The following is a 19,405-nucleotide window of genomic DNA, read 5'->3' as shown; positions in this document are numbered from 1 at the left end:
AAATAATGGACTAACTATAGGGTCGCTCATGGGTTGCCGTTAGTTAGTTTACATATTATTACCTACCTCCTTTGTCCATTGCAACCACCCGCTTCCACCAATAGGATCGCACCATTTTCTTCGTCTTGTATGTATATTGCTTTGTCTATCGACCACAATAATCAGCCTGCAGTATCAACATACCCATTCCCAGGGATAGAAATTTCGATGTACTTAATTTAAGTTTGTATCCAAAACTTCCAAAGCTCGGTATGTTGCTGAGCGAGCAACAGTAGGTACTCGAAATTAGTTTCAATGGTGAATCTCAATGATGACGTCACATCGACGACTCTTGTAATTAAAATTGCATCTTCAATTGCGACTTTGAAAATTGCAGTTTTTTTTTTCAACTTTAATATCGGTTAACTAAGGTTTTACTTGAAATTTCCTGCGAATTGTCTTCTTCATTCAAAAATACTCACAGAGAATTTCAATGAGATGTTTTGAGTAGTTTTCTTCCACAAAAGATATGAAATATTTCATGGAAGATGCCTCTATATTTTCGACTTTAGCCATTGATAAATGGACCAGTCTGTATCATAAGGGATCGTGACCACACGGGTCTTCCCAGATAAGACAGAAATATTTAGCCAATACTTAAACAATATTGTTTTGATATTTCTGCAAACATTGGGCCAATATTGGTTAAATATTGAGCCAATGTTAAAAGTGTACACCATATTTTCTTTTGGCATTAATACTGTGCCAATACTGTGAAAATATTTTTATAATATTTTCGGTAAACATATTACTTTTAAAAATACTAAATAAAGATTCTTTAAATATTTTTTAAAAAAATAATTTTGATTAAAATATTATCAAAATATTGTCAGTATTGTGTAAATATTGTGACAATACTAACAATATTTGTCCAATATTGTAAAAATATTATGTCTTATCTGGGTTTGATGTTACAACTCATCGCTGATGTTGACTGTGAGTGCTAGCGAGGTTGAATTTCGTAGACGTTTCAATTTCTCGTGCAATTTTTTTTACAGTTTTATTAAGTGATCATGAACCTGAACTTGCGGAGTGACCTTGAAAGTTAGATTCAGTTGTTAAGTGACCGCTATAAATTTATGATCGAGAGCTCTTTGGTCCTGCTCGGTCGGCTAGAAAACGCTAGACAAACCACGCGTTTCCTTTTTCCCTACAGCCGTTAAATTGATACAAGGCAGTCACAAAAGCTCTAAATTTGCCGGTCGTAAATGGTCAAACTTCATGAGCACTAATTAAGATAGCGATTATCAGAGTTGCCGATGCGATTGGTTTTTAAAGCTTGATTTTCTGTTTGTTCAGAGCACGCTTCTAGACGCAGCCCTATTTGTGTTACACGGGAAAAATTGATCGCTGATTAAATAATTAAATTGTTTAAAAGGCTAACACAGAGGAAGTACTATTGATCTTCTAGTTTCAGACCGTCCATTTTCGTTTATTTTTTTTCTTATTCATTTGAATTCTATTACGTTCAAGTGGATCTAAAGTACACGGAAAAAATGAAATTGCTGAATTAACAATTTTGAAAAAAGTGGCAGGCATGTTTCAAATGTACGTATTACAATAGTGGAAAACTAATTCAACCACGGGCCTGGTTAAATTAGCATTTTTTATTGTAAAATCCACATTAAACATGTGTCCCTTTTTTCAAAATTGTTAAATCAGCAATTTCATTTTTTCCGTGTACTTTAGATCCACTTGAACGTAATAGAATTCAAATGAATAAGAAAAAAAATCGAAAATGGACGGTCTGAAAATAGAAGATCAATAGTACTTCCTCTATGTTAATCTTTCACACCGCACCAATTGATTGTTTACCACGAGAATTCAATATTCTATCATCAACGGTGTTTCCTGTATCGTACAAGTGAGGATTCTTTATTACACTGCTGTGCTGAGGAAAAACGTCGTATGAGCCTTCAGACGTTGCCAAATTTCCTTTCATAAAACGCGAATTTCCTGGTTTTATGAATATTTTCCTACCAATTTTTCATATAATTTAGTTCTCAATTTTATTTCTTAACATTTTCCTAACAATTCCTAATATATTAAAGCGCCTTCAGTTTTATATGGACCGCGTTTAACAGAAAGGAACCAAGCCACATCAGCTATTGCCAAATTTTACTGGGCAATTTAATTTTTTACAAGAGAACGTTTCTATGGATTCCTTTGAAAATTTTAAGGAATTTGCTTCGTACTGTGGAGAAAATTCGCTGAAATTTGCACGAAAATCCGCACAACCGTTTCCATGTAAGAAATTGAATTGACAAATTAAATTTGGCAATAGCTGATGTGGCTTGGTTCCTTTCTGTTTAACGCGGTCCATATGATACTGTGCAATACCTCTGGTGTGAAATAGTTGCCTCAAGCGCCGCACCGTGGCAAACTGTGGTGCGGCAGGCGGGCAGCCAGCGCAAAACGCGCATTGGCGCCTACAAACCTAACAAGGATACTTCACACGTTGCGCAATGCGTGAAGTATCCCTATTAGGTTTGTAGGCGCCAGTGCGTCGCCGCTCCGCTTTGTGTTAGGCTCTAATATTTAATCTGGCGGAGTCAGCGTTATTCAACTCATGATTTTGAAATGTTTGCACATCCTGTATGGATTATTCTCGTTTCAATTGATGAAAAAAAAAATATGTATTAAAGGAAAATATAACGTGTGTTTTGTAATTAGTACTAAGATGGTTCCGTATCAAACTTAATGATTTCCAAAGCACACGAATTTCTACACAATTTCTTATAGCCTTTTATAATCGATGGCGAAAAAGCAACAGCCAGGCGATAAAGTGTAAAGCCCGGCGACAGGAACTATAGCCCGGCTGTATAATTTTTTATCGCTTCGTATAGCCCGGCCGTATGATTTTCTGTAGCCTTCTTTAGCCGGCTACAAGAATTCCTGTGGTATTTTGAAACGCAGCTCTTATCGCCAATTTTTACCAGAGTGCTTCCTCTTAAAGACGTCCGACACTTAATGATCGAGATTTGTCGGATTTTCGTTCTCGAAAAATTAATCAGAAACTTCCTCCTCAGACTAGGTACAGCCTAACATTAGAAGGCACGATCAATTTTCCAAGGATATCTTCAATTTTCCGATGAAGACCCATGTGAAGTAAGCGACTGTTCGTAAAAGCTTTGGTTGACTGTAATAAGATTATCAATTTACGAAATATATTTTCAAAATCTCCCCCAAAACAAACGTTGAATTTTGACGTTTTCGAAAATTGATTGAAAAATCGATTTCCTATTGATTTCAAAATTTTTCGATCGGATTCCGTGTAAATGGGTGATTTCGTCACCGACACGTCGTTACCTTTCGGCCAAGTATTACAAGCGCCATGTGATTTTCGAAAATATCCGCCGCTATTTTATTTTTTTTACAGAGAAATTGTTGGTTGAAACTGTTTGGAAATTTCACCGAATTTTATCGGCAGCACAAAGAAAATTCAGTGAAATTTTCGGACAGCTTCTTTGAACAATTTCGGAAATTTTGCAACGTCGCATGGCGCTTGCGATACTTTGACCCGAAGGTGACGACTTCGGCACAACTGATTATAACCGAAGTTAAGCAGTTGAGCAATTTGTTGAATAGTTTTAGGAACATCAATCGATTTTGCGTGACACTAATGTAAAATAGGCGAATTCTACGGTAAAATTAGCAACACCGCTTCTCAACAAGGATGATTGTACTACATCAATTATCTATGGACGAGTAAACCGAGGGACAAACAAAAAAAAGCAAGCAAAAAATCGGCGGATACGAGCAAATAACTTGGCTTGCACTCGCGCGTGTTTGAAAGTTGTCAGTGGGACGTATTTCTGCCAAACGGAACTATGTACATTAAGACATAAGCCCTGAGACCTATAAGAATACACGCATAAGAGGGCTCACGCCATAATGCACATAGTTCCGTTTGGCAGAAAAACGTCCAGTTGATGATTGTCCGCAAGTATTGGCTGTTTGTTTTAGGCGGAATGTGAACTGCCTCACAGTAGTCACTGGTGGCGAGGCTTGCGAATGATCGATTCTCGATTCTTTATTTGAAGCTATATAGTAAAGAATCGATTACTAAAATTTTCGTTGCGAACACCCTGTCTATTGATACTTTTCCATGGTTGTAAGTGGCAGATCAAGCGATTCATTGCAAAGCATGCCACACCACTGACAGTAACTGCGTGAATCGAAACCTACTCTTACTTTCCTACCTTTGCGTTAAAGTCTCCAAGCCTATATCCTTTCTCTTTTAATTCAATGGACCACTAGAGAAGGTACGAATTTAAGCGATCTGATACATGTTTCTTAACCAAAATTTTACGTCGAACACGATTCACACAACGAAAATTGCTGAAACCAACTCCTAACGAAGATATTAACGTTTTTATTTCACATTGGTTACGAGGAATTTGAACTGCCCGCTCACAAGAAACTCGAAGCTCTACGTGAGTCAAATCGCGCACTAGCAAGCTTCAGCAAGCTAGCAGCAAGCTTCTCAATCGAGCAATGTTCATTTCCCACCATTTGTTGTTGAGACTATTAGCAGTTTGCCATATACCTGAGCCAAAGCGTCAAGATTGAGGTTGCCAGATTTTTATATCGCAGAGACTGTCATGATAACGTTTAGCGCGCGATATGTGAATCACGTAGAGCATTGAGTTTTCATGAGCGGATGGTTTGAATTCACGCATCAAGAATCATTAAATATCTTCGTAAGAAGTTAATTGCGGTAATTTTTGTTGTGCGCATCGTGTTCTACGTGAAATATTAGTTACGAAACATGCATCAGCATGCTGAAATTCGTACCTTGTCTAGTGGTTTATTCATACGATTTCGTTGTGCATAGCCCCTGCAGGGATTTTGAGATCATATTTCATACAGAGGTGAAGCCTGAATGATCGATTATTGATATTTCCTCATTTGAAGGTATGGTTCAGAATCGATTATTAAGGTGTTCGTTGCGTACACCCTGTTTTTCGATCCGCTCCTATAGATTCAAATGACAGACCAATCGATATATCGCAAAACACGCCACGCCACTTGTAGTTACAGTGGAGCGACTCGAGGGAGAATCGAGAATATGTAGGTGTCTGAAATTTTGTAAATTTCATGTTCATGATGGAATTGCTTAGAGAATTGGAGCAAATGTATATCCTTGGCTCATAAATTGAACAATTATGGGAGAAAATATGACAAAACAATCTAATCTGCTATAAAATACATGTGTTTAAATGGAAAATGCCACACCGGAAAAAAAAAAAAACACATTGGATCTGAGTCCAGACTCTTGAAAACATTGACAAGACAAAATACTCTTGACTTAATCAGATTTAAGCTTAAATCAAAAGGAAATCCGCTCAAATTAAGAGGCTTGGTTCTTGATTTAAGCAAAAATCCGATTGAATCAAGAGTATTTTTTTCTTGTCGACGTTTTTAAGAGTCTGGACTCAATGGATTCAATGTGTTTTTTTTTCCAGCAGTGCACTAGATGACGTCACGCACAAGATGACAGATTTCCTCACTTTTAAAGTTTTTAAACAATTTCCCATCTAGAAAAATCATGAAATACCTAGGTATACTGCGAACTTCACTTTCCGATGAGCTAGTAAAACGTCTCCGTGTGTGTATTTTAGGCTTCTTTTTTATTCCCACCTTATTTTTTCATATTATTAACAAGATATATAACGAAAAGACAAGTAAGTTTCTTGAACAAATTTTTATAGTTGCAGAGGGATATGGCGCAATTTCTTTGGATAGCCCAAAGTTTTCCGTAGCAATACCGTGTTTTTTAACAATTTAATTTCAATTAGTTTTCTCTCAAGATAAAGCGCCGACATTATTCCTCAAGATATGCAAGCCTCGCAGTACGAATTCTAGAGCTTTTAATTTCACGATGAAGATCGAGATATAATTAGTATTAATTGTTTCGAGTTCTATTGTCTGGGAGAACCTTCTGCTAAATTCGGCACATTTTTAAACGAAATTTCTCGATTAATTTTTATTGCTAGTCCCGAAGGAATTCGCCCTTGATCTGAAGTGTTCTCCTTTTCTCTTGGACAAACGAGGTGAAAGAGGCAGTAATTGCTTATACTAAAACTGACTCCACCTCTTTCGCTGCGTCACCGAAAATGATTAGTCCGAAAAAGAAGAAATGCTCAAAATTTTCCTCCAATAGTGGAAAAGGAGGAAAATCCATTATAGAAAGAAACTCAAAGACGCAATTTAGAGGTGAAGATTTTATGGCAAAGTGGAAAACAATTCGGTCGGTTTCGAGGAGTTTCTCTTTGTTTAAGGTAGATGCAATTTTCGAAAGATGAAAAGTAATGGGTTGTACGATATTGAAGAGAGATAATGAGAACCAGTTTCTGAGCCTGCATTCTTTCAGCCGAAAAACCGCCGTTTGAAGATGTTTGTTGACTATTATTATAATTAATATTGTGATCAAATGCGCGGCACAGCGATCAAAATACAGGGTGTCCCGGGATTAAACCACCAGACAACAGGGAGCGTCTATAATGTACGTACTATGGATGAGCGGCCCAGAGCCGCTCTCCAGCGGCAGTGCGCTGGAGTTATTGCTCGTTTCTTCTACGTGCGAGGAAAATTCTATGAAAATTTTAACCAAAGATAACCAAGATCGTTCTTCTTTCAATAAAATGAAATAGGGGCGGAGATTTTCAAACACCGCAAACGAGATACGTACGTGGTTCAGAGGCGGATCCAGCGATTTGGCAACATTGGATTTCCTCCATTTAAACCTATGTTGAATAATCGATTCTTGTCGGAGCACTTGGGCCCTCCAAGAATCGATACATGTCCATAGGTTCAAATGGGGAAAAACAATGTTGCCAATTTGCTGGATCCGCCGATGACGTGGTTGCGGACTTGCACCGTCGACATGTAGGAAAGGCAGAAAACTGTGACACTAGACCTGCATGACAGATCGAAGGACAGCCGATGTTATTCAATCAGAAAAATTAGTGCGCAATTAAAATGAAGAGACAATAGCGGAATTGTGTCTTCAAGAAGGGAGGGAGGGGGAAAAATCGAGGGAAATTTCATAGGGATGAAATTTTCCTCGATTAGGGAGTCGCCTTCCATAGTTAATGGATAATAGATGGATAGCTTTGTAACATGAGTTAGAAAAGATGCGTATTAATCTTCCAGATGGACAACAATGCTAAGATGTCTAATGTTTTCACTATTGCCGCTGATCTTTTTACGTTCTTTGATTCATTTATCCGTCGATGGCTAACGTCTGACATTTGGTCCATTTAAGCCGCCCTCTGCTGATTCCATTAGCCTTAAGTGAAGGAGAATGATGAATCGAGATGCACGGTTTTTTGGGCATGTCGAGTGTTGAGTAACTCGAAACATGTAAAGACTGTTAATCACGAAGGAAAACCCGCTAAAAGTGTAAATACGCGAAAATATAAACTAGCTCTAGCCGGAGGGTATGGATTCGATCGACATGAATCGATCGAAAAATGAAAACGTGAATTGATCGACACCGGTTCGATCGACAAATTATTAAAAAAACCGGTGTCAACTCGATCGACATGAATCGATCGAGAACCGAAACGCTAACCGATCGACGTGATTCGATCGACTCACGGGTTTGCCGATCGAATCACGGCTTTTGTCAATCGATTCACGGGTTTGTCAATCGACTCACAGATTTTTTCGATCGACTCACGAGTTTGTCGTTCGATTCACGTTTTGGTTTTTCGATCGATTCGCGTTACTCGATTCATGCCGATCGAATCCATACCCTACCATCTAGCCACTACTACGGGTAGATGAGTTAGGATTCTCATTAGCAGTTGGATTAAAACTTCAATACATATCGTTTGGTTTCAGACTCAGCACATGAAAAAACATGGTTACCCAGGTGAAGCTCATAGAGTTATCACTCCAGATGGATACATACTTACTCTGGATCGGATACCTCACAGAGAAAACTCCACCAGTGATAGAATGCCGTTGATTCTGTTGCATGGTATGGTAGGCAATGCAATGCAGTACCTTATAGCAGGCCCTAGGAGTGGATTAGGTCAGTAATATCTAATATTTTTTAACGTTGCTCACACATGCTCCAAAGATTTCTAAAATTACAGAATTCCGAATGAATAAGCATGCCTTAAGCCTTACAGTGGCAGATTCAGGGGGAAGGGTCATGGTAGCATGCTCCCCTCCCCCCTCGGGCCAAAAAAGGGGGGCTAGGAAGGAAAAAAGAGGGAAAGGGAGAAAAATATGGAGAAAAAAAGCGCCTAAAAATTTATTTTGTTACCTATTTTATTTATTAATTTTTTTTTTTGAAATGTCTCAAGACAGCACTACATAACCAAAGTTTACTAAGCCGACGATCACTCGGTATCGTAGAAAGAAATTGTCCATACACTAAAATTAAATTACTCCAAAGGAGGTATTATTCGTCAATTTTCAACTTTCAAATAATGCACAAATTTTATGCTAAAAATCCTTAAAATTCAATCTAGGAGGGGCTATTTTTTTAAAATGTTCCAAAGGAGGCCCCCCCTTTCGACACCGGCGAATCCCCCCCCCCCCTTCCAACTCACTCTGGATCCGCCACTGAAGCCTCCATTCCCATCTATTCCACCATGAAAAATTCTGACAAGTTGCTTTAAAAAATGCTAACATTTAATTCGACACTCACACACAAAAAGACAACCATTTATACAGAAGGACAAAAAGTTGGTACATTATCTACTTGCGAATGAACTTAGGTAGGCTTTCTTTCACATGATTAGTGTCCAAGTAATGTGCAGATTTCAATTCACTGTGCTCCCAAAAAAATGAAGAAAAGAAATAATTCTATTACAATATGATGTCTACTCAGCTGAGTATTTTCAAAAAATAGCATCGGAGTGTAGCGAAAATTGCAGTTCTTTGTTTTGAAGGCGCTTTTTCACCTGTAGACAACCGGTTCACGAATCATGAGCCTCCGGTATGCAGACAGTACGTCTACAGAAAAAAGTGCTACAAAAAAGGGCTACCTTTTTTAGTCTACAGTCAAAACGTCTACATTAAAATGCCTACTTAAATTTTGTCTACAGTCAAATATGTCTACGCTATTAAAATGTCTGCGGTTTATTTGCCCACTTAGAAAATGTCAAAATATTTATGTTGGCCACTAAAAATATATAAAATATATTTATAAAATTAAAAATTAAATAAAATATTTATAAAATATACATGTTGATATTTATATGGTGAATTATTCGCGAAGTGTGACTCACAATTTTTAAGCATCAGTTTCTGCAACATCCACAGACTCGTCCTGTCTTTGGGGATACACTTTCAAATGAGATTCTTATCAGACGACATAAATACGCACTTTGACGTTTTTGGAGTAGGCAATCAAACCGAAGACATGTTAATACCGCAGACATATTTTACTATAGACACTATTTTAATAGGCATTTTCATGTAGACATTTTGACTGTACACCAAAGAAGGTAGCCCTTTTTTTTGTAGCCCTTTTTCTTCTAGACCTCCTGTCCGTAAACCGCACATCCAATACGACCAGCAGTGGCGTGGTGTGCTTTGCAGTATCTCGATTTATATGTCATTTAAACCCATGGTAAAGATCGATAGACAGGGTGTTCGCAACGGGCACCTTGATAATCGATTCTTTACCATAGCCTCAGATGGGGAAATATCAATAATCGATCATTCACGCCTCACCCCTGACGACTAGTGATGGTGTATGACTCGAGGGTCCGTAAGTGATTTGATTGCGCAAATGTTCTCCAGTAGTCTGTGTAGATTTCCTTTCTTCGATAAAATAATCAATAATTTGAAAAAAAAAATAAATAAATAAATAAACAATAAAAAAAACTTCACGTTCATTTACGGTACATGTAATTTCCACTAATTGTAGCTCTTAACCAGTGAGCCCTTTGAGTGCAACGTAAGATACTTAGGGGAAATAATTTAAACACAACAAAAAGGAATATTTACGTGTTTAATTGATTTGGAATGGACACATCGGAGGAAAACTTGGATTTCTTCTTGTACTGACGCGGGACACGCTAGTCGAACGAATTAAGCCCTATTCCGCCTTCAAAACGTATGCCCGCAATTTAAGTGTCACACATGCAAGTTGCATACTCTCAGGCGTTTCAACTCATCCATCGGATCAAATTGCGCGTTTGATTTTGAAGTATTACGGGAGAGCTTAACAGTAGGTTTAGTGATGACGATAAGAATTTTTTTTTCTGCAGAGTAATGAAGGCATTAAAATACTGCCAAGATATTCTGATCTTAAAAGTATCCTTAAGTAACGGAATCTAGCTTCGTTCATATGTATATTATCACACTGGTTGTATTAATTGCTATTTTTCCAAACGATACGTATATTTATTTTTCATTTTCATTTTTTTTTTTCAGGATATATTTGCGCAGACGCTGGATTTGATGTGTGGCTTGTCAATTATCGTGGGACAATGCTCTCTCGGGAACATGTAAAAAAACTCAAACCAAAAGAATATTGGGATTTTAGGTAAGTTCCTAAAATTAATTGTGATATCCGAAATATTTATTTTTGGGTTTTACAACCATCTCGATTCCATTTTGAGAGGTAACATTTTTATATGATCAAAAAATCGCACAGCGAATGATAACCTGAACCTTACGTGGAGTTTTTGAGTACTGGACTGACCTACATGAATAGATCTTGCTACCAATATTTACGAATGTAAGGAAGATCAGACCACCGCAGGGCTACACTGTTAGAGCTACGTTGTTGGGAGTTATTGTTATACTACGAGGGAAGCCGGAAATAAGGATTCCCTTATTTCCATCTGCGGGCTCTCGATTGCTCTTCCCGGAAATATTTTAAGGGCTCTTGTTTCTCGTCTTATCCAAGGCCGAATTTCCAGAATCCTTTGTTTACTTTGCCTCTCTCGGCGCTCAGCACCGCAAGGCATTCATCACTCATCAGATGACTTGGTTAGAATAACACGTTCTACTTTTGTTAGGGGATTCCATAGGATTAGCGGGATTATATTGAGTGAGGCATTTGTTGACTTTCTCTGGAACTGAAATAGGCATTTAAGGTGTTTTTGTGGCACTATTCATAACTGCTTGCTGGTTGACTGATAAAATGTATAAATTCTGAACTTTAATTTTTTTGTGTGAAAAATCCTCGATTTTTGCATCGCGCTATGTCGGTTATCCTGCCTCACTGGAAAAAAAACACATTGGATCTAGAGTCCAGACTCTTGAAAACATTGACAAGAAAAAAGACTCTTGATACAATCAGATTAAGCTTTTATCGAAAGGAAATCCGCTCAAATTAAGAGACTTGGTTCTTGATTTAAGCTTAGATCTGATTGAATCAAGAGTATTTTTTCTTGTCGATGTTTTTAAGAGTCTAGACTCTATATCCAGTGTTTTTTTTTCCAGTGCTTCGTAAGAAGTAACAGTATAAAAACATTCAAATATTGCCAAAGTCATCCAGTAAAAAATGTATTCCTCAGTATATTCATCTTGGAAATTTTCAGAAATCCTAGATTGAACGACGAGGAAAATTTTCCAAAACATTCCAAGAGGTGACTTCTCAAGTTTTCGAAATAAATTTAATTTTACCATATAGAAAAGTATTCATTATTTCAATGCAACGTTCATACGGTGTTTTCAAATGGAACGGAAGAACTGTGCATATGGTTTAAACGTATATCACCTGAAATAATTTCTAAAATACGTCCAAAGTTAATATTTTTATCGTTTCCGATCGAATCTATATCAAATATTTCCTAGTTTTTTAATATTTTTCCTTGAAATTTTTAGGGAATGTTTCATTCATTGAGACGTATTCATGCTTCAAGTGAACATGTGAAAATAAATTAAAGCCGAAGGTATTATGTGCAATTGTGCATAGGATTAGCTCGATACATAGTTCCCTTGGATTACATTCATTTACGCATATTTCCTCCCAGCATTAATACGGCCAATTGAGAATAAATTCTTGAATACCTCCTGGTAAAAAAGTTAACAGTTTTTTAAGAAAACTTATGCTTTATCAGAGGAGATCTGGCAACTTTCAAGAGCTTACACGGCGTTTTTTTCTCAGCATCGGTTCTTTTCGCTGAAAATTGGTCTAATTTAGACGTGGCAAATAATTTGTCTGTTGACTCAGCGAGGACATGATGCATTGATACATCATGGAATTACAATTCACCGCACGGTGAGGGATCGGTATACAGTTCCCTTCGGTATTTTACTTCGTTTTTCTTTCATTTTTTATTTTTTTCAAATCAGTCATCCAAAGAGCGCGGCTAATTTGGAGGTTTTCCCCAAGTCGTAGAGCTGAGGGAACCCCAGGGGGTTCATCGGGAACACCTCTTCCCCGGAGTGTCTCAATTCGTCTTATCCTACGAACAAAAACAGCGTAACTGATTTTCACGTGAGCCCTCGAGAGCATGAAACTACGTGCTCAGCAGGGCTCATCTCAAAATAAACAGGTCTTTTTGAAATCGGAGCCACGAATTGATGCGTGACAAGCCGTCGGTCCGAACTCGTCACAGTTGTCATTTTTCGAGAAGTCTGGATTTCTTGATGCGTTCGATGGTAGACTGGTGCTCTTAGAGCAGTGGCAAGGAATATTTGTCTCCATTCAAATGTAGAAAATATTGTGTGGATGTTATAGACATATAAGTATGCCCTCTATATTTATAATAATACAATAGCGAGAACACGACAAAAACAGTGGGGAAACAAGGCTAAACATTCATCAAAACATTCGCAGAACGTTTCGGTGACCCAAGCCATTATTAAAGGCTAAAATAAATACAAAATTAAAAAATAAGCCTAAAGGCACAACTACACTAAAAATCGCGTGATCAGCCCCAACAAAAAACAGGACTGATCAGTCCTATTTTGAAAGTGTCCGAATCCGCTTGTAGCTTAAAACTGAAAAAATTTAAAACTACAGCCTCCAAGTTTTTTTTTTTTTTTTTTTTAAATATTTCTCACAGTACTTTGTAATTTTCTTCAAAACTATTTCAAAACCCCAGATAAGTCACAAGCACTATATGAGGATAGAGCTAGTGCAGTGTCTACCCAATATGAAGGTAGTGCCATCATGCGACCTTGCCCTCGGGTTATTTCCTGCATGTTGTTCCATAAAAATCGTTCATAGACGGATCCTTCCCTCTTAGCTACGTCTCTTTCTCATCGTGACTGATATCAAATCGGACTGGAAATATGCCTTAAACGGCAACGCCGCTGAGATTGACCCGCGAGTCCTTTTTCTAGGAGTGCATTACATCAACCAGGTCCTCCTGGCTACTGTCTTTCTCTGTCACTCCTTTTTCCTGGGGCATCGACAAGCTGCTGTGACGCAGCAGCAAAACTCGATGCGCCACGCCGAGCTGCGTTGCGCCGTAGTAATATCCTACGTGACGTATCCGTGCTTGTGCCTCATTGTTGCCATGTAACGGACGGATATAAATTGAATTTGTGTTGTCATTTTATATTCGGTTCGGAGTTCAAAGCAGAAGGACGGTGCCATTCGCTGCCAGTGTCAAGGCGTGAATCGATAATTCCCCATTTGAGGCTATGGTAAAGAAGGATTCTTATCCATAGGTTTCAATGGCAGATCAATCGATGTATCGCAAAGCGAGCCACGCACAAGGAGAAAAAAACTTCGTGCATGAGACCCGAAGTTAAGGTCATATGGATCTCTGAAGTTTTCTAATCAAGCGCCCGAAAACTTGAGGTCGAGGAGCTGAAGTTCGGGTCAGACATCTGAAGCAATTCGGTATGTACTGGAGTACTTCAAATGTGTGACCCGAACCCTTCGGTATTTATCGAATTATCGAAGTACTTAGATGTCTGACCAGAATTTCGGCAGCTGGACTTCAAGTTTTTAAAAACGTGATCCGAAAAACTTCAGAGATCCATATAACCTCAACTTCGGGTCCCACGCACGAAAAGTTTTTCTCCGTGCAGCCACGCATCTGGAAATTCGCTGACCGAGGCCGTCCATGAAAACCGTGAAACATTTGGAGAGTGTGGGTGCAGCAGAGTTTTTAGATCTTGAGTTCAAAAGCTTGAACTACAGAGAAAAAAGGAGGAGTTTGCATCTTGAGGATTGCATCTGTAATGTAGGTCGGTACATTATGCCATCGATATTCCAGCAAAATCCGGAATTCGAAGTATGAAAAAAGGGCCAGGTTGGGCTAGCGGTCAGCGAGTGTGACTAGACCAATAGGTCCCGGGTTCGAATCCCGGTCGTGGCGACAAATTTTCACGGAATTGACGACTGGATCTGCAGAAACAGATTTTACTCGACCTTAATCCATGAAAATTTGAAAGCCGGAGCAAGGCTGTGCCAAAATCCCCTTGGTGTCTACTGACAATAAAATAATCTCTATGTTAAAACTCATGTTTATAGATGGCTGTAGATTCCTAAGTTACTAAATAAACAGTATTAGAAGCTAAATAAACTGGAAAAAAATATAAAATATAGAATGGAAATGTTGCATGTGTGAGGGATTTGCAATTTGATCATTGATTCTTATGTAAAAGTTCGCGAGAAACACGATGTTGCCACTGGTTTTTTCTGAAATCATCTCCCAAGCTCAAAAAAAGCTCTCAAGTTGAGGCCAAAATGGAGGGGATATCCCACCCTACCCTGAAAGTCCACCTCTACATCAAAACAAACTCTCCATACATAGATAGGGAGCAAATACATTAGCAGGGTTGCCACTTCATTTGGGGACTCCAAAACTGAAAACACGGCAACCTTGCTAATGTATTTGCTCCCTATCTTTGCATGGAGAGTTCGTTTTGATGTAGAGGTGGACTCTCAGGGTAGGGTGGGATATCCCCTCCATTTTGGCCTCAACTTGAGAGCTTTTTTTGAGCTTGGGAGATGATTTCAGAGAATACCAGTTGCACCATCGTGTTTCTCGCGAATTTTTACATAAGAATCAATGGTCCAATCGCAAATCTCTCACACATGCAACATTTCCATTACATTTTTTCTGGTGTTTCACGACGAAAAGTTGGCAGCCGTGGAGCGCACTCTGATTCCGATATGATACGAGACGACCGGACTCAAACTTCGCGTCGCCACGCTTTATGACAGTGCACTTCTGTCTCGTCTCCGTGTCCTCCTCTCCTCCATCCCATTTTCCAGAGACATAAAAACCCATTATGCAATTGTTGCCCGGGCGTCGAGCAGAACAAATCTCAGGCTTTGTGCCTTGCGGATCCTCGCCCCCGAATCCGCCGTCCACTATACTGCTGTCTTGGCGAGGAGAGCAGTAAGTTTCAAATTTTCGAAATCCAGTTTCCTTCAAAATTGAATCAGTGAGTTCGAAAACACACCAAATCGGGTTTTTTTCGATGTTCACTTTTTTACGGTTTAGTAACACTTATGAATAGAAGCATCTGCACGCAAAAAAAAAAAAAAAAATCGAAATTGCAATCGGAAGTGCTTGAAACAGTGACGGGCAAAGGGCAGAATCGAGGTATTTCATTGGAAATACTATTTTTTTTCCATTTCAAGGGAAACGGGTGACCACCCGATTTTGCGGTTTTCTATCTTACGTTCAGTATACCTATTGTACCAACGAGGCATATAAATATTCAATCGTTATTCAGGTCGAAAAATATAAATCTTTCAGGGCAGATCATGAAAAATCAATATCTGAAAGTCGATGAGAGCGAAAACACACCAACTCGGAAATTTTTAAACGCTTAATTCTTTGTCATCAAACATGGTGTATCGATTTCAACTTGGTGCTTTACAAAGTCTCTAAGTACTTGTCCTTTGGCACCAAAAAGGTTGTTCTTAAACTAACTTCTTCGACCGCTGCGCAGTTTTAGGTGTTTCCTGAAAAAAATTTTTCCGAGTTGGTGTGTTTTCGAACTCACTGATTCAATTCGTCTAATTTCTCTTAGATGAAATCACTGAAAATATCAAAAACAGCAAAATTCATATTATTTTCATGAAAACGAGACATATGGGAGAGACATACGTGCGCACAAAATGACGTAGTTTTTGGCAAGACAGCAGTACGTGACGTTATTCGTCTGGAGAGCCAATGAAAACAGTGCTTTCAAGTAAAGTGTCGCCCTCCTCTGCCAATTTCCAACCTGAAAATTTGTTTATTGTATACGTCCAAAACGCAACCACAAAAGCATGCAGAAGATAGCACTTACCGGCTGTATTGCCTCTTACTAGCCTAACATGAAAATGAATAATACCAATTTTATGTATCATAAATGAATCTGTTAGAATGGTTGCGAAGAGTTCGGAGACTTCAACGATCGGATAAGAAAGCAAAACGCTGGATGCAACTATTCGTGCTCGGTGGTTATTCGTATTGCGTTCTGAAATATGAAGGCGCTTTGACATTTTGTGATTTACTCTTGAGCTTTTAGGGTCAAACTTGCGCCTTTTACAGAATTGTTTCTGTATGCAGAAATACCAACAACTCAAATTGTATTTTTGGAAGATGAGGCCCCTTCTCACAGATTTGATCACTTCTAGTCCGTCAGATTTGTTTATTTTAGAGATACCATAAGGTCAGGGTCTTCTTGTTGCCTCAGCGAGAGCCAAGATTTGATTTTCGCTCCCTCTCTGGCGATTTCCTTGCCCTTTCCATAAAGTTTATCTTTGTCGGTGTTAGGTTTCATCATCACCATCTCGCCATCTGGACCAGGGCAGATGATCAGTTGATATCGAAATCGTGAGATGCCGATTGTAATCGTGGATTCACTGCGCCGCCATATCTTGACCAAAAAACCGAATCGAGTGAGAATAATCAGGCTCCCATAAACATATCCTTGTCGCGACGCTAGTACTCGTACAATTCATTTATTATTTTGTGAATTAGATTCACCCTCCGTGGTATTTATTGTAAAATGCAATTTCGTTTGAGAGAAGTTACGAGTCTCTGACTTCACCGTGTAAAATTTACTGATGCTCCGAATGCTACGATACACTTTTTTCCGATTCGTCTGGATGGATTTTTGAAACATTTTTTTTTCTTGTTAGAGGCTTTAAACTTCTTTCTAAATATAGACAAGGGTTTTTTTCCCGGAACTAGTTCTGAATTCCGGAACCTTTGAGATTTTCCTGAATTTTTCTCGGAACTTATTACATTTCTGAAATGTACTGGATCTTCTGAATTTTCCGGAACTTTCTCGGAACTTTTGAAAACATCTTTAAGGAATCCCGGAACTTTTTAAATTTCCGAAATGTTCTGGATCTTTTGCGTTTTCCGGAACTTTCTCGGAACTTTTGAAAAAAATCTAAAAGGAATCCTGGAACGTTTGACGGTCGTGGAGTTGGAGCACTGTCTGAGACTCTTTCATTTCCTTCCAGGGGGAGGGGGTTCAAAAATCGGAAAAGTATACGTTACGTAATACCTAAGGGAATTTTGAACCTCTGAGACCAGTGCTCCCATTTCCCGGAACTAGTTCTGCATTCCGGAACTTTTGAGATTTTTCTCGGAACATTAATTTCCGAAATGCACTGGATCTTCTGCATTTTTCGGAACTTTCTCGGAACTTTTGAAAAAATCTAAAAGAAATCCTGGAACGTTTGACGGTCGTGGAGTTGGAGCACTGGGAGGGGGTTCAAAAATCGGAAAAGTGCGTTACGTAATACCTAAGGGAATTTTGAACCTCTGAGACCAGTGCTCCCATTTCCCGGAACTAGTTCTGCATTCCGGAACTTTTGAGATTTTTCTCGGAACATTAATTTCCGAAATGCACTGGATCTTCTGCATTTTCCGGAACTTTCTCGGAACTTTTGAAAAAATCTAAAAGAAATCCTGGAACGTTTGACGGTCGTGGAGTTGGAGCACTGGGAGGGGGTTCAAAAATCGGAAAAGTGCGTTACGTAATACCTAAGGGAATTTTGAACCTCTGAGACCAGTGCTCCCATTTCCCGGAACTAGTTCTGCATTCCGGAACTTTTGAGATTTTTCTCGGAACATTAATTTCCGAAATGCACTGGATCTTCTCCATTTTCCGGAACTTTCTCGGAACTTTTGAAAAAATCTAAAAGAAATCCTGGAACGTTTGACGGTCGTGGAGTTGGAGCACTGGGAGGGGGTTCAAAAATCGGAAAAGTGCGTTACGTAATACCTAAGGGAATTTTGAACCTCTGAGACCAGTGCTCCCATTTCCCGGAACTAGTTCTGCATTCCGGAACTTTTGAGATTTTTCTCGGAACATTAATTTCCGAAATGCACTGGATCTTCTCCATTTTCCGGAACTTTCTCGGAACTTTTGAAAAAATCTAAAAGAAATCCTGGAACGTTTGACGGTCGTGGAGTTGGAGCACTGTCTGAGACCCTTTCATTTCCACCCTCCGTGAGAACACGAGGCAAAGATTGTGGAATCATATCGGGCACCAAGATCGGTAGATTTGGCAAGGGAGCGTGAAACTGGGCGAGCGTAAAAATCGATAATTGTCGTTGGCGGTGGACGGGATCGGTTGCGATCGGGAAGATGAGAAGATGGGCTCACGCCCGGTAATGAGAGCATAAACGTCAACACAATGCGAATTATGGGTTCTCGCGCCTCCATTCTTCTTCCTTGCACCGTCCCGCCGCGCAGCACAGTTCGTAGATCCAGACAATAAGAGAGGTCGAAAATTTTAAAACTTTAAAGGCTCATAACTCCGCCTTAACAAAATTTTGAGGTTCTAAAAGTAGCTTTTTTGGTTTTCTCGTGAAATTTTCTTCTGGGAACGCCCTATATAAAATTCAAAATAAGACGAAATAAACTTAAAATTTGCAGTTTTAGTCAAAAATTTCATGTCCGAGTTATTTGATTGACTCGATCCACTGTGCGCCTTGCGGTACTAAGGAAGAACAACGTATGAGCCATCAGGCGTTGCCGAATTTCCTTCGAAAAATCATGAGATTTTGGGGAAATTTGTGCAGTTCTCTTTTGATTTTTCAGGGGATCTGTTCGTCATTGGATGTACTTCTACCAAACAGAACTATGTGCGGGTAGGAATTATGGCGTGTGCTTAGTCCTGCCGTGCTAAGGAAGAACGCCGTATGAACCTTCGTGCGTTGCCAAATTTATTTTGGTAAAATACGAATTTTCAAGAAAACTTGTGAAAATTTTCCGCCCAATTTTCCAGAGAATTTTTCTCGCGATGTAATATGCGGTGTTAACAAACTTTGATAGAATCATTACTATAAGCTCTCAGACCCCCTAAATGTGGTTACATGAAACAAAAGTTCCATTTATCAGATCGAGTAGTTGAGATAGTATAGAGGACCGAACGCTTGGTTCTTATAACCAGCCTTTTTGTTGACGGCACTGATAAAACCATTAATAACACTTTATTTCAAACGTTTTCAACACCCTTATC

The 19,405-nt window shown here is 39.0% G+C and overlaps 1 protein-coding gene across 1 annotated transcript in view; it reads left to right on the top strand.

Moving 5' to 3' along the window:
• LOC109034182 (lipase 3) overlaps positions 1-19,405 on the top strand; it is a gene marked incomplete in the record, with an annotated part of 69,221 nt that overhangs the window by 13,496 nt on the left and 36,320 nt on the right. Inside the window, 2 exon segments of the mRNA XM_072304506.1 lie at positions 7,891-8,083; positions 10,444-10,555. Of these exon segments, the coding sequence (XP_072160607.1) occupies positions 7,891-8,083; positions 10,444-10,555 (305 nt within the window).

Source organism: Bemisia tabaci, chromosome 9 (assembly GCF_918797505.1).
Source record: "Bemisia tabaci chromosome 9, PGI_BMITA_v3".
Classification (NCBI taxonomy): Eukaryota; Metazoa; Arthropoda; class Insecta; order Hemiptera; family Aleyrodidae; genus Bemisia; species Bemisia tabaci.
The sequence above is the reverse complement of the archived record's forward strand: the minus strand, read 5'-3'. Positions and strand labels throughout refer to the sequence as shown.